This window comes from Anomaloglossus baeobatrachus, chromosome 1 (assembly GCF_048569485.1).
Source record: "Anomaloglossus baeobatrachus isolate aAnoBae1 chromosome 1, aAnoBae1.hap1, whole genome shotgun sequence".
NCBI classification, from domain to species: domain Eukaryota; kingdom Metazoa; phylum Chordata; class Amphibia; order Anura; family Aromobatidae; genus Anomaloglossus; species Anomaloglossus baeobatrachus.
Window position 1 is genome coordinate 133,309,896 of NC_134353.1, and position 13,087 is coordinate 133,322,982.

Sequence of the window (13,087 nt, forward strand, 5' to 3'; positions counted from 1 at the left end):
TGGTTGGCTTCTTGTTATGGACCTAGCCCCACATCGCGGCCTCTCCTCACTGTCCACACACAGGAGCTCCTGGAGCCTCACAGTGCTTGCTGCCATAAGGCAATAATTGGGTATATCACTGATGCCCAGCTGTGGCCTTGCCCTATGAAGGGCATCCTGTTACCCAGGCTTCCTTCTGATCTTAGCATTGTATTACCTTGTGTATAGCCAGAGTGTGGTTGTATTCATGAAACTGGCATCTGGGGAAAACTGCTGAATGAATACGTTCTATGAACTTGCTCTAGTGTTATAGGCATATTCTAACATTGAATAATTGCCGAGGGTCTGAACCCTGAGACTCCTGACCAGCAGAATGAAGAGGCTGTGACGTGTTCTGGTGACGCGGCCTCTTCAGTGTTGTTCTAACGTAACATGCTGTGTTGCCCCCATCAAAGTAGTTGGTCTGAACTTGGGCTGAAACACACCAACAGACACCATATTTAGGGACGCACTTCTATGCCTGAGACATTAGTGATACAGCTAGGGTAAGCCAGAGTCGTGACCTCTTTATGCTGCTAATTTATGAAGTGTCATTGTGTTACTTTCCGCTTTGATGACCAGTTGTAAGGATGGTTTTGCATCTCTGTCCTGTTCAAGAAATTGTGATTGAGCTCTGGAACGGCAGTGAAGAGGAAGTGCCATAGCTGTGCCGATGGTTGTGGCTCTAATGTGTCCGACCCCCACCAATCACAATGAAATTAAAGAGCAACCATAATTTCCAATACCTCCCTCCAGGAGGACGACGGCCGGTGGACCCGTAGAAGCCTGATTGGCAGGCGAAACGGCCGTCGTCCTCCTGGAGGGACTTGCATCCAGGTTGCCTCCCGCTTATTTTACCTGCACTTATGGAGAAAATTCCTAAATAAATCTTTCCGGCACAGCAGCTGTATGCAGTCAAGTTTCCTTCTTTCTTATATGGACATTTAAGACTGACTTTTTTTCTCTTGACGTGCACGCTGCCTCCGGAACCTACTAAGCGCTGCAACCCCATCTCCTGTGCAGGACTTTTCCTCTATTTGAAATATATATATTACAGGGCTTGTTGCATTGTAGACAATCAGTCTCAGAATGTGGCCCCCTAGTTCTCTCTTGGGTCTTGCATTGAGCACCCTTGGCAAATCGCAGATTTTTCCAGAGAGAACATCAGCAGGAAAGGTTTCACATGATGAACGTCCGTCTACGTACAACTGGCTCAGAACGGGAGCAGTGATGTAGAGTGGCTCTGCATCCTGGCTCATAGAGGGGGTCCGCAGCAAGGGATGCCCCTATATGACATCCATGTGCCTTACCGGTCTAGTCTTCACTAGACGACACTATTAATACTGCGCTGAAACCTTTTACTTTTTCTACATTACTGCAGTGCCCTCTGTGACTTGTATAATTGCTTTCCAGGGTTTTAAATGTTTTAATGTGGTTAATAAGAGATGGACGCTGATTTTGTTTTCTGTTTAGATTTTCGAACAGGTCTTAAGTGAACTGGAGCCGCTCTGTCTAGCTGAACAAGACTTCATCAGTAAATTCTTTAATCTCTCCCAACATCAGAGCATGCCTCGGACACCCATGGTATAGAGCTAATGATTTATTCATCTTACTGTATATTTTATTTACTGTGAAAGTCGGAGCAAATTTTCATTATTAGAAAATGGACCTAATATTCCTTCAAGAGGTTGTGCTATGTTTGGACGTTATCTTACATCCCACACTGTTTGCTTTTGACTTTTTTTTTTTAAGAAATAGGTTCTCTCTAAAGTTGGCGTGAATTGATTCACAGGACGCTGTCCATCTGCCACATCAGTGATCTGTGGCTGATAGACAGGAGCCCTGAGATCCGCCTCCTTCTTTTTGGCATCAGTGGTTCTTTTGATTAGACTACCTGGTGCCACGTCACATGGAGGCTCACACCATAGTATGAACATGGTGTCAGTCCGGCTAATCATAAGATGAGCTACGGATGTCGGGAGGAGGAAGTTTGTTCCCAAGCTACTGTCTCACCGCTACAGGTAACTGGCCTGGCAGTTGGACAGGGTCCTGCAAAATTATTAAAGGGAACCTGTCACCAGATTTGGCGACTATAATCTGCGGCCACCACCAGTGGGTTCTTATATACAGCATTCTAGAATACTGTATATAAAAGCCCAGGCTGTTCTGTAAAACGTAAAAATCACCTTTTTAATACTCAACTAGGGGGCAGTCTGGCCCGATGGGTGTCGCTGCTTTTTAGTCCGGCGCCTCCTCTCTCTGGTGATCACTGTCCTCCTTCTACCAAGCTCAGTATGGATGACGTGTCCTACGTCATCCACACAAGCCGGCATTGCGGTCCTGCGCAGGCGCATTTTGATCTGCCAGGCAGAGGCAGATCATAGTTTTGTAATGCACAGACGCGGGCAGTCTTTCACCTTTCCTCGCACCTGCGTATTACAGTACTCTGAGCTGTCCTGAGCAGGGCAGATCAAAGTGCTCCTGCGCAGGACCACAATCCTGGCCTGTGTGGTGATGTAGGACGTGTTATCCATACTGGGCTGGGAAGAAGGACGGTGATCGCCGCAGGGAGTAGGTGCCGGACCGGAGAGCAGCGAGTGACAGCCGTCGGACTGCACCACCCCCTAGGTGAGTATTATAGAAGTGATTTTCTCTGATGCCTCATTGGGGGACACAGGACCATGGGGGCACAGTAACCTGACACACTCTCCCCAACAATAAAGATGCAAAGGACCCCCTGCAATAACGTCTCAAATACTTAGCTTGTGAGACGCAGGGCCAGGTCCCTGAGGGATGAGTGCTCCGTCCGGCAGGGTCCTGAAAGGGCTGCGGATGGAGACCGGTCTCCTGCAAGGCAGTGAGAACCGTGCTGGCTCCCACTTCAAGCCAGAGCCCGAGGGATGGTGAAGGAGCACGGCATGTAAGGCTCCAGCCTTGAAATCAACCTTAACAACACCGCCGACACAGTGGGGTGAGAAGGGACATGCCGGGGGTCCAGGCTTGGACCCGCTTTTCTTCAAACTCTTTTAAAATAAAAAATCAGATGAGAATGCATGTGTGGATGTGTGCCTCCTGAACACAAAGCATTCAACTGGCTAGATTTGGTTATCCAGGGGGTGTATATGCTCGGAGGGAGGAGCTACACTTTTTAGTGGAGTACTTTGTGTGTCCTCCGGAGGCAGAAGCTATACACCCATGGTCTGGGTCTCCCATAAGGAACGATGAAGAAAAGATTATTTCAAGGGGCAGGTTTAAAAAAAAAAAACAAACGGATTTTTGTGTACTCACCGTAAAATCGTTTTCTCTTAGTCATCATTGGGGGACACAGGACCATGGGTGTTATGCTGCCTATCCATAGGAGGACACTAAGTAGATGCAAAAAGCATAGCTCCTCCTCTGCAGTATACACCCCCTGGCCGGGCCAGGCAACCTCAGTTTTAGCTTTAGTGTCTGTAGGAGGCACTTCCTTTCAAGGTTTGTTATTTCTTTGTCGCTCTATTGGGAGACCCAGACAATTGGGTGTATAGGCTATGCCTCCGGAGGCCGCACAAAGTATTACACTCAAAAGTGTTAAGCCCCTCCCCTTCTGCCTATACACCCCCGTGCTCCCACGGGCTCCTCAGTTTTTTGCTTTGTGCGAAGGAGGTCAGACACGCACAGCACAGCTCCACAGATTAGTCAGCAGCAGCTGCTGACTATGTCGGTTGGAAGAAAAGTGGGCCCATATAGGGCCCCCAGCATGCTCCCTTCTCACCCCACTCTTGTCGGCGGTGTTGTTAAGGTTGAGGTATCCATTGCGGGTACGGAGGCTGGAGCCCACATGCTGCTTTCCTTCCCCATCCCCCTCAGGGCTCTGGGTGAAGTGGGATCCTACCGGTCTCCAGGCACTGAGACCGTGCTTCATCCACAACTCCTGTTGAGCCTGCTGGATAGGAGCCGGGTACCGTTCAGGGACATGGCCCTGCTACGTGAAGGTACTCTGTATCCCTGTGGGGACCGCGCACGGCAACACCTCAGCTTTGCTGGGTGTGCTAGTGCACCGGGGGACCGGGTTAAACTGTGCCATTACACACTCAGCGTCGCTGAGTGTGTTTATATGTAGGGGCTACCGCGCTAACCGCCGCTGCCATGGGAAACTGCGGCGCGGCTGGGACTTGTAGTTCGCCGGGGACTTCGGCGTTGGCCGCGCTTTTACGGCGGCCACGCTTATACTCGAGTCCCCGGCTTGGCTTGCGGCCTAGTTTCCCTTTCTCCCGCCCTCAGCCCTGACAGGCAGGGGAAGGGCGGGACGCTGCACGGAAGAGCAGCACTGAGGGCTGGAGTATGATTTCCATACTCCACCCCCCTCACTGTGCACAGTGTGAGCACCTCGGCTACGCCCACGGCTCCCTCCTCTCGTCAGGACGCCGCAGCCATTTCCTGTCAGCTCCTACGACGCTGCAGAGAGGGACAAACCCTGAGAGACCCAGACACGGTCTCTGGTGGCCTCATAACCGCTTTAGGCGGATGGTAAGCAGCACCTGTGGTGCTAGCCTCATGGTGCTGTAGTGTACTGATACATTATTTGTTTTTAGTATATATTTTACACTGTATGAGCACAGTTCATTCTGGCTATATACCCTAGTGTGTTACTCAGGGAAAACAATAGCATGGCGCCCACAAAAGGCAGGGGTGCCAAAAACACAGGCTTATTATGCTGCCTGCGTCGCTTGTACGACCCAGCTGCCGGCAGGTTCCATTGACCCTCATTGTGTGCAATGTTCGGCCCCGGTGACACTTCTTCAGCCAGGGCCTCTGCTAAGAGGGGCCCAGGGGGAGACACCTGTTGACACTGTCCTAGTGACGGGGACGGAGTTTGCAAAACTCTCTGAGACTATGGCTAAGATACTAGAAGCCTTGCAGTCCAGGCCGGTATCTCAGCAAAGGGACTCTGTTGAATCATTGTTCCCTGCCCCCCCTCAGTTGGACCAACAATGTCCTCCCGGGGTATCTCATACATCCCAGGCTGAGGGTTCTGACTTAGACCCCAGCCCCAGACCGACTAAGCGGGCTCGCTTAGAATTTCCCTCGACATCATATTGTTCAGGGTCTCAGCGGGGGGAATTCTCTGGTTGATAATGCGGAGACAGCTGATCAGGATTCTGATCCTGAGGGCGCTCTCAATCTTAATACTCCAGACGGGGACGCCATACTGAACGTTCTTATTGCGTCCATCGATCAAATGCTGGATATTTCTCCCTCAGCTCCTCCGGCGGAGGAGTCAGCTTCTCTTACACCGAGTATGTTTCTAGACCACTCTGATTTCAGAGAGGCAGTCCAGAATCATCATGCTTGTCCAGATAAGCGTTTTTTCTAAGCGCCTTAAGGATACACGTTATCCTTTTCTCCCTGACGTGGTTAAAGGTTGGACTCAGTGTCCCAAAGTGGATCCTCCAATCTCCAGACTGGCGGCTAGATCCATTCTTGCAGTGGACGAGGGGGCCTCGCTCAAGGATGCCACTGACAGGCAGATGGAGCTCTGGTTGAAATCCATCTATGAAGCTATCGGAGCTTCTTTTGCCCCAGCATTCGCAGCTGTATGGGCGCGACAAGCCATCTCAGCAGATCAAGCACAAATTGAAGCAGCCACATGCACGGCCGCGCCACAAGTGGCATCCATTACCACCCAGACCTCGGCAATTGCGTCTTACGCTATTATTGCTGTCCTGGACTCTGCGAGCCGTACGGCGGTCGCGGCCGCCAATTCGGTGGTACTCCGCAGGGCCTTGTGGCTACGGGAATGGAAGGCAGATTCTGCTTCCAAAAAAGCGCTAAACCAGTTTACCAATTTCTGGCGACAGGCTGTTTGGCGAGCGTCTGGATGAAATCCTCAAACAATCCAAGGGAAAGGATACATCCTTACCCCAGTCCAAACAGGACATACCCCAACGGAGGAGAGGGCAGTCGAGGTTTCGGTCCTTTCGGGGCGCGGGCAGGTCCCAATTCTCCTCGTCCAAAAGGTCTCAGAAAGTACAAAGGAACTCTGATGCATGGCGGTCTAAGTCACGTCCTTAAAAGGCCACCGGGGGCGCCGCTAACAAAGCGGCTTCCTCATGACTTTCGACCTCCTCTAGTAGCATCCTCGGTCGGTGGCAGGCTTTCCCGCTTTTGCGACACCTGGCTGCCACAAATAAAAGACCGCTGGGTGAGAGACATTCTGTCTCACGGTTACAAGATAGAGTTCACCTCTCGTCCCCCGACTCGATTCTTCAGGTCATCCCCGCTTCACTAGAGAGCCGAGGCTCTTCTGCAGGCACTGCGCACTCTGAAGGCAGAAGGAGTGGTGATCCCGGTTCCTCTTCAGCAACTGAGCCACGGTTTTTACTCCAACTTGTTTGTGGTCCCAAAGGAGGACGGGTCTTTCCGCCCGGTCCTGGACCTGAAACTGCTCAACAAACATGTAAAAACCAGACGGTTCAGGATGGAATCCCTCCCGCTCCGTCATCGCCTCAATGTCCCAAGGAGATTTCCTTGCGTCGATCGATATCAAAGATGCTTATCTCCACGTACCGATTGCTACAGAGCACCAGCGCTTCTTGCGCTTCGCCATAGGAAATGAACACCTGCAATTCGTGGCGCGGCCGTTCGGCCTGGCAACAGCCCCACGGGTTTTTACCAAGGTTACGGCTACTGTAGTAGCGGTCCTCCACTCTCAGGGTCACTCGGTGATCCCGTACTTGGATACTGATCAAGGCACCCTCTCAAGAGGCATGCCAACGCAGCCTCGACGCTTACCTGGAGACTCTCCAGGGTGTCGGGTGGATCATCAATTTTACAAAGTCAAATCTGACACCGCTGACATATCTTGGCATGGAGTTTCATACCCTCTCAGCGATAGTGAAGCTTCCGCTGATCAAGCAGTAGTCACTACAGAAAGGGGTACAATCTCTCCTTCAAGGCCAGTCACACCCCTTGAGGCGCCTCATGCACTTCCTGGGGAAGATGGTGGCAGCAATGGAGGCAGTCCCTTTCGCGCAGTTTCACCTGCGTCCCCTTCAATGGGACATCCTACGCAAATGGGACAGGAAGCCGACGTCCCTCGACAGGACCGTCTCCCTCTCTCAGGCGACCAAAGCTTCCCTTCGGTGGTGGCTTCTTCCCACTTCATTATCGAAGGGGATATCCTTCCTACCCCCATCCTGGGAAGTAGTCACGACAGACGCGAGTCTGTCAGGGTGGGGAGCGGTTTTTCTCCACCACAGGGCTCAGGGTACGTGGACCCAGCAAGAGTCCTCGCTTCAGATCAACGTTCTGGACATACGGGCAGTGTATCTTGCCCAGAAAGCGTTCCAGCAGTGGCTGGAGGGCAAGCAGATCCGAATTCAGTCGGACAATTCCACAGCAGTGGCATACTTCAGCCACCAAGGCGACACACGCAGCCGGCAAGCCTTCCAGGAAGTCCGGCGGATTTTGATGTGGGTGGAAGCCACGGCGTCCACCATATCCACAGTTCACATCCCAGGCGCGGAAAACTGGGAAGCAGATTATTTCAGTTGCCAGGGCATGGACGCAGGGGAATGGTCCCTTCACCCGGACGTGTTTCAGGAGATCTGTTGCTGCTGGGGGGTGCCGGACGTCGACCTCATGGCGTCCCGGCACAACAACAAGGTACCAATGTTCATGGCACGGTCTCAAGATCCCAGAGCTCTGGCGGCAGACGCCTTAGTTCAGGATTGGTCGCAGTTTCAGCTCCCTTATGTGTTTCCTCCGCTGGCACTGTTGCCCAGAGTGTTACGCAAGATCAGGACCGACTGCCGCCGCGCCATCCTCGTCGCTCCAGACTGGCCAAGGTGGTCGTGGTACCCGGATCTGTGGCATCTCACGGTCGGCCGACCGTGGACACTACCAGACCAACCAGACTTGCTATCTCGAGGGCCGTTTTTTCCATCTGAATTCTGCGGCCCTCAACCTGACTGTGTGGCTATTGAGTCCTGGACCCTAGCGTCTTCAGGGTTATCTCAAGACGTCTTTGTCACTATGAGACAGGCTAGGAAACCAACGTCCGCCAAGATCTACCACAGGACGTGGAAAATTTTCCGGTCGTGGTGCTCTGCTCAGGGTTTTTTCTCCCTGGCCTTTTGCCTTGCCCACTTTTCTGTCCTTCTTTCAATCTGGACTGGAAAAGGGTTTGTCGCTCGGCTCCCTTAAGGGACAAGTCTCAGCGCTATCTGTGTTTTTCCAGAAGCGCCTAGCCAGGCTTCCACAGGTACGCACGTTCCTGCAGGGGGTTTGTCACATCGTTCCACCTTACAAGCGGCCGTTAGAACCCTGGGATCTAAACAGGGTTCTGATGGTTCTTCAGAAACCACCATTCGAGCCAATGAGAGATATTTCCCTCTCACAACTTTCGCAGAAAGTGGTTTTTTCTAGTAGCAGTCACTTCTCTTCGGAGAGTGTCTGAGCTAGCAGCATTGTCGTGCAAAGCCCCTTTCCTGGTGTTTCACCAGGACAAGGTGGTTCTACGTCCGGTTCCGGATTTTCTCCCTAAGGTGGTATCCTCCTTTCATCTCAATCAGGATATCTCCTTACCTTCTTTTTATCCTCATCCAGTTCACCAATGTGAAAAGGATTTGCACTTGTTAGATTTGGTGAGAGCACTCAGACTCTACATTTCTCGTACGGCACCCCTGCGCCGCTCGGATGCACTCTTTGTCCTTGTCGCTGGCCAGCGTAAAGGGTCACAGGTTTCCAAATCAACCCTGGCTCGGTGGATCAAGGAGCCAATTATCGAAGCTTACCGTTCGGCTGGGCTTCCGGTTCCATCAGGGCTCAGGGCCCATTCTACCAGAGCCGTGGGCGCGCCCTGGGCTTTGAGGCACCAGGCTGCGGCTCAGCAGGTGTGTCAGGCGGCTACCTGGTCGAGCCTGCACACTTTCACGAAACACTATCCGGTGCATACCTATGCTTCGGCGGATGCCAGCCTAGGTAGACGAGTCCTTCAGGCGGCGGTTGCCCACCTGTAGGAAAGGGCCGTTTTACGGCTCTCTTACGAGGTATTATTTTACCCACCCAGGGACTGCTTTTGGACGTCCCAATTGTCTGGGTCTCCCAATAGAGCGACAAAGAAGAAGGGAATTTTGTTTACTTACCGTAAATTCCTTTTCTTCTAGCTCTAATTGGGAGACCCAGCACCCGCCCCTGTTTTTTTGTGTACACATGTTGTTCATGTTGAATGGTTTCAGTTCTCCGATATTCCTTCGGATTGAAGTTACTTTAAACCAGTTTATAATTCTTTTTCCTCCTTCTTGCTTTTGCACCAAAACTGAGGAGCCCTTGGGAGCACGGGGGGTGTATAGGCAGAAGGGGAGGGGCTTAACACTTTTAAGTGTAATACTTTGTGCGGCCTCCGGAGGCATAGCCTATACACCCAATTGTCTGGGTCTCCCAATTAGAGCTAGAAGAAAAGGAATTTACGGTAAGTAAACAAAATTCCCTTCTTTTTGAGGGCGACTGTTTCCTTTTGGGACCGATCTCCCACTACCATCAACGGGCGGGAACGTGGAGTGTCGCCTCCACGTACCCCCTCCTGCGACGCTGGATTCTGGGCTGGACGACTGGTTCCACAGACACCGATTTTCCAAAGCCCAGGGTAGAGGCCCGTGCCCCTATAGCCCAATTCCTCAGCCCCTCTTTGCAGGCTCTGAGTTGAATATGGCAGCGGTGTGACCGGACACAGCAAGCTGACTCTGCTATTTTCACTGCCTGGACTGATGCAGTGTTTTAAGGTGAGATCCCCCCCCTGACTGGTTTCCCAGACAAAGGGAAAAAAGACGCTGCAGGGAAGGCTCCCAGGACATTTGCAGTATTTATTATGAGAAAGTCCCTAGCTGAGTGCAAGGAAGAGAGCCCCAAGGATCCTGCACACACAGTGTTAACTTTTCTCTAGCTTGCTGGCTGGAGGAGGGGGGGGAGTCACTCCTGTTTGCAGAAAGTCCTGCAGATGGTGGCAGGGGGAGGGCCCAGGGCTCAGGGACCCACGCTGTTTATTTGCTCTGTTTATTTGCTCTAGCAGAAATGGCGGCTGATAACCACCAGTGACAAGCTGTGTGCTGACTGGAGGGAGAGGGAGGAAGACTATCAGAAGCTCCTTTCCCGCCGTTTTTTACTACCCACAGCAGGGGGGGGGCACACTGACTTCATCTTCGAGCTCTTTTAGCGATAAGCCCCGCCCCCCGCTCGGAAAGTGTGCGAAGATCTCCATAGAGCTTAATCCTTCCTGAGGACAGGGCCATCGGCTGATTCTGGTGAGGTGCTTGCTTCATTTGTAGCTCTGCTGAGCATTGCTCCCCCTCCTGGCATACTCCTATTAGGAACATGCAGAATTCTAAGGGCACTAAGAGTGCTAAGGCCCACATAGTCTATTATTCAGCCTGCACTGCCTGCCACACTGAGCTACCATGTAAACTCACCTCTTCTCTCTGTGAGTCCTGTGTCCCTATAGCCCCCCAAGACCCCCCTGCCACCACCGTCAGCCCAGAGCCTAGGGCTCCCAGCCCACTGGATTGGGCACAGTTTCTGTCCCAATCCATGGAAAAACTGTCACAGAACCTGGTGCTGGCTATGCAATGTCGTCCTCCACACCCTTCTGGGTCCCTGGACGGAACGCAGCCTGAGGATACCCCTATGGAGGATCCTTCTGAGGTAGAGCACACGGTCGGGTGTCTCCAGCGGGCCCTCCCTCGGGAGCACACAGGGCAGGCTCTCCCATACCACACTACGGCTTCTGAAGAGCTGGAGGAGGGAGAATGCTGTTTGTACCAGGAGGATTCCTTGGTTTCAGCCTCCCCAGATGATCAAACTGCAATAGACTCCCTTATAGCAGCAATCAACCAAACTCTGCGTGTGGAGGATCCCCCATCCACTACCACTGACCATGCGGTCTCCTTTAAGAGGGCAAGGAAACCCCAAAAGGTTTTTCGCTGATCACCCAGAGTTTCAGAATATCCTCACAAAGCAATGGGAGACGCCTGGCAGGCGCTTCGGTAACCGAAAACTCATTGAGTCCCGGTACCCTTTTGCCTCACCTGCCGCTAAGGGCTGGGCCGATCCGCCCTCGGTCGACCCCCCCCGGTCTCCTGCCTTACCACAAAGACGCTCCTGTCTTTTTACCCGATGGTTCCTCCATCAAGGACCCGACAGACAGACAGGTGGAGCACCTCGCCCGCTCTGCTTTTGAGGCTGCGGGTTCCTCCCTCTCGCCCTCCTTTGCCGCTGTGTGGGTCGCAAAGGCGATCTCGGTCTGGGCAGAATCCCTTAACACTTCGCTTGAGGAATCTCAGTTCACTCATACCTTCACAGAGGTAACAGCTCAAATTGCCGCTGCGGCGGAGTACCTCATGCAGGCCTCCATGGACGCTGCTACCTGCGCAGCGTTTGCCGCCTCAAATACCATAGCCATCCGTAGAGCTCTCTGGCTCCGACAATGGCGAGCGGACTCTGCCTCCAAGAAGTCTCTCACGGGCCTTCCCTTTTTTTCCAGACCGATTGTTTGGCGAACGTCTGGACAAGCTCATTTCTGACGCCACGGGAGGAAAGAGTACCTCCCTCCCCCAGCTGAAGTCCAGGATGTCCTTCACCAGACGTCCACAGTCCTCGTTCCGCTCCTTTCGGAACTCATTTGGTTGGTCGACATCCCGTGCTGTCCCCGCCACCAGCCGCGGACTACGCAGGGACCGACCTTCTCAGCTCTCCCCAAAACCCACTTCGTCATGGCAGCCTAGACCGAAACAGTCCAGGACTAGGGAGACTCGGCCACGACGTTTTCCCCCCTCATGACTTTTTCGGTGCCCCGGAAGACACACTCATTGTAGGAGGTCGACTGCGGCTCTTTCATCACATCTGGGCTGCCGCCTCAGACGACAAATGGGTGCGAGACCTTGTGTCTTCTGGTTACCACATAGAATTTCGGACCCGACCCCCGAGTCGGTTCTTTCTCTCAAACCCCCCAAAGACTCGAAAACGACGCGAAGCTTTTTTCTCAGCAATCCACTCGCTCCAAACAGCAGGAGTGATAATACCTCCTGTCCCAGACGACGAGAAGTTCGGGGGTTTTTATTCCAACCTCTTTGTGGTTCCCAAAAAGGATGGGTCAGTTCAACCCATCCTGGACCTCAAACTCCTAAACAAACATGTGCACGTACGGAGATTCAGAATGGAGTCCCTAAGGTCCATTATTGCATCCATGGTCGAAGGGGAATTCCTCGCCTCCATAGACATCAAGGACGCGTACCTGCACATACCCATCGCCCCAGATCACCAAAAGTTCCTCCGCTTCGCAATTCAGGACTCCTACTTTCAATTCGTAGCTCTACCCTTCGGCCTTGCCACTGCACCAAGGGTCTTCACCAAAGTCATGGCGGCCGCCATGAGCGTCCTTCACGCCAGGGGAGTAGTCGTTCTCCCTTATTCTGCGACTGCTCAACCAGCGTACAGATCACTGTGGACACCCTATCCCGCTTAGGGTGGCTAGTGAATCTGGACAAATCATCCCCGATCCCATCACGATCCATCACCTTCCTGGGCATGTCCCTGGACACCCGTCGGGGCTTGATCCTTCTCCCTCAGGACAAGGCGTTCGCTCTTCAACGAGCGGTACGCTGCCTTCTATGTCCTCCGTCTCTCTCCATTCGATTCAGCATGAAAGTGCTCGGCAGGATGGTGGCGGCTATGGAAGCAGTACCCTTTGCTCAACTGCACCTCCGCCCACTGCAACTAGCCCTTCTAGCGGCCTGGGACAAGAGCCCCTTCTCCCTGGACAGACATCTTCACCTGACGCCTTCATTCAGGTACGCACTCCGCTGGTGGCTTCGGTCCTCATCCCTATCGAAGGGGAGATCTTTTCTCCCAGTGAACTGGCTGGTCCTGACCACGGACGCCAGCCTCCTAGGCTGAGGAGCAGTGTACCGGCACCACACTGCTCAAGGATGTTGGATGCCCCAGGAGTCTTTCCTTCCCATCAACATCCTGGAACTCCGCGCGATCTTCTTCGCGCTCAGAGCGTTCTGCCCTCTGCTAGCGGGTCGTCAGATTC

At 53.0% G+C, this 13,087-nt stretch overlaps 1 protein-coding gene across 7 annotated transcripts in view; it reads left to right on the forward strand.

Moving 5' to 3' along the window:
* Nucleotides 1-13,087, forward strand: part of EXOC1 (exocyst complex component 1) — a 162,415-nt gene that overhangs the window by 100,595 nt on the left and 48,733 nt on the right. For all 7 annotated transcript variants that reach the window (XM_075347053.1, XM_075347056.1, XM_075347057.1 and 4 more), the window contains one exon: nt 1,492-1,602. In XM_075347053.1, the coding sequence (XP_075203168.1) occupies nt 1,492-1,602 (111 nt within the window). The remainder of the gene's footprint in view (nt 1-1,491; nt 1,603-13,087) is intronic.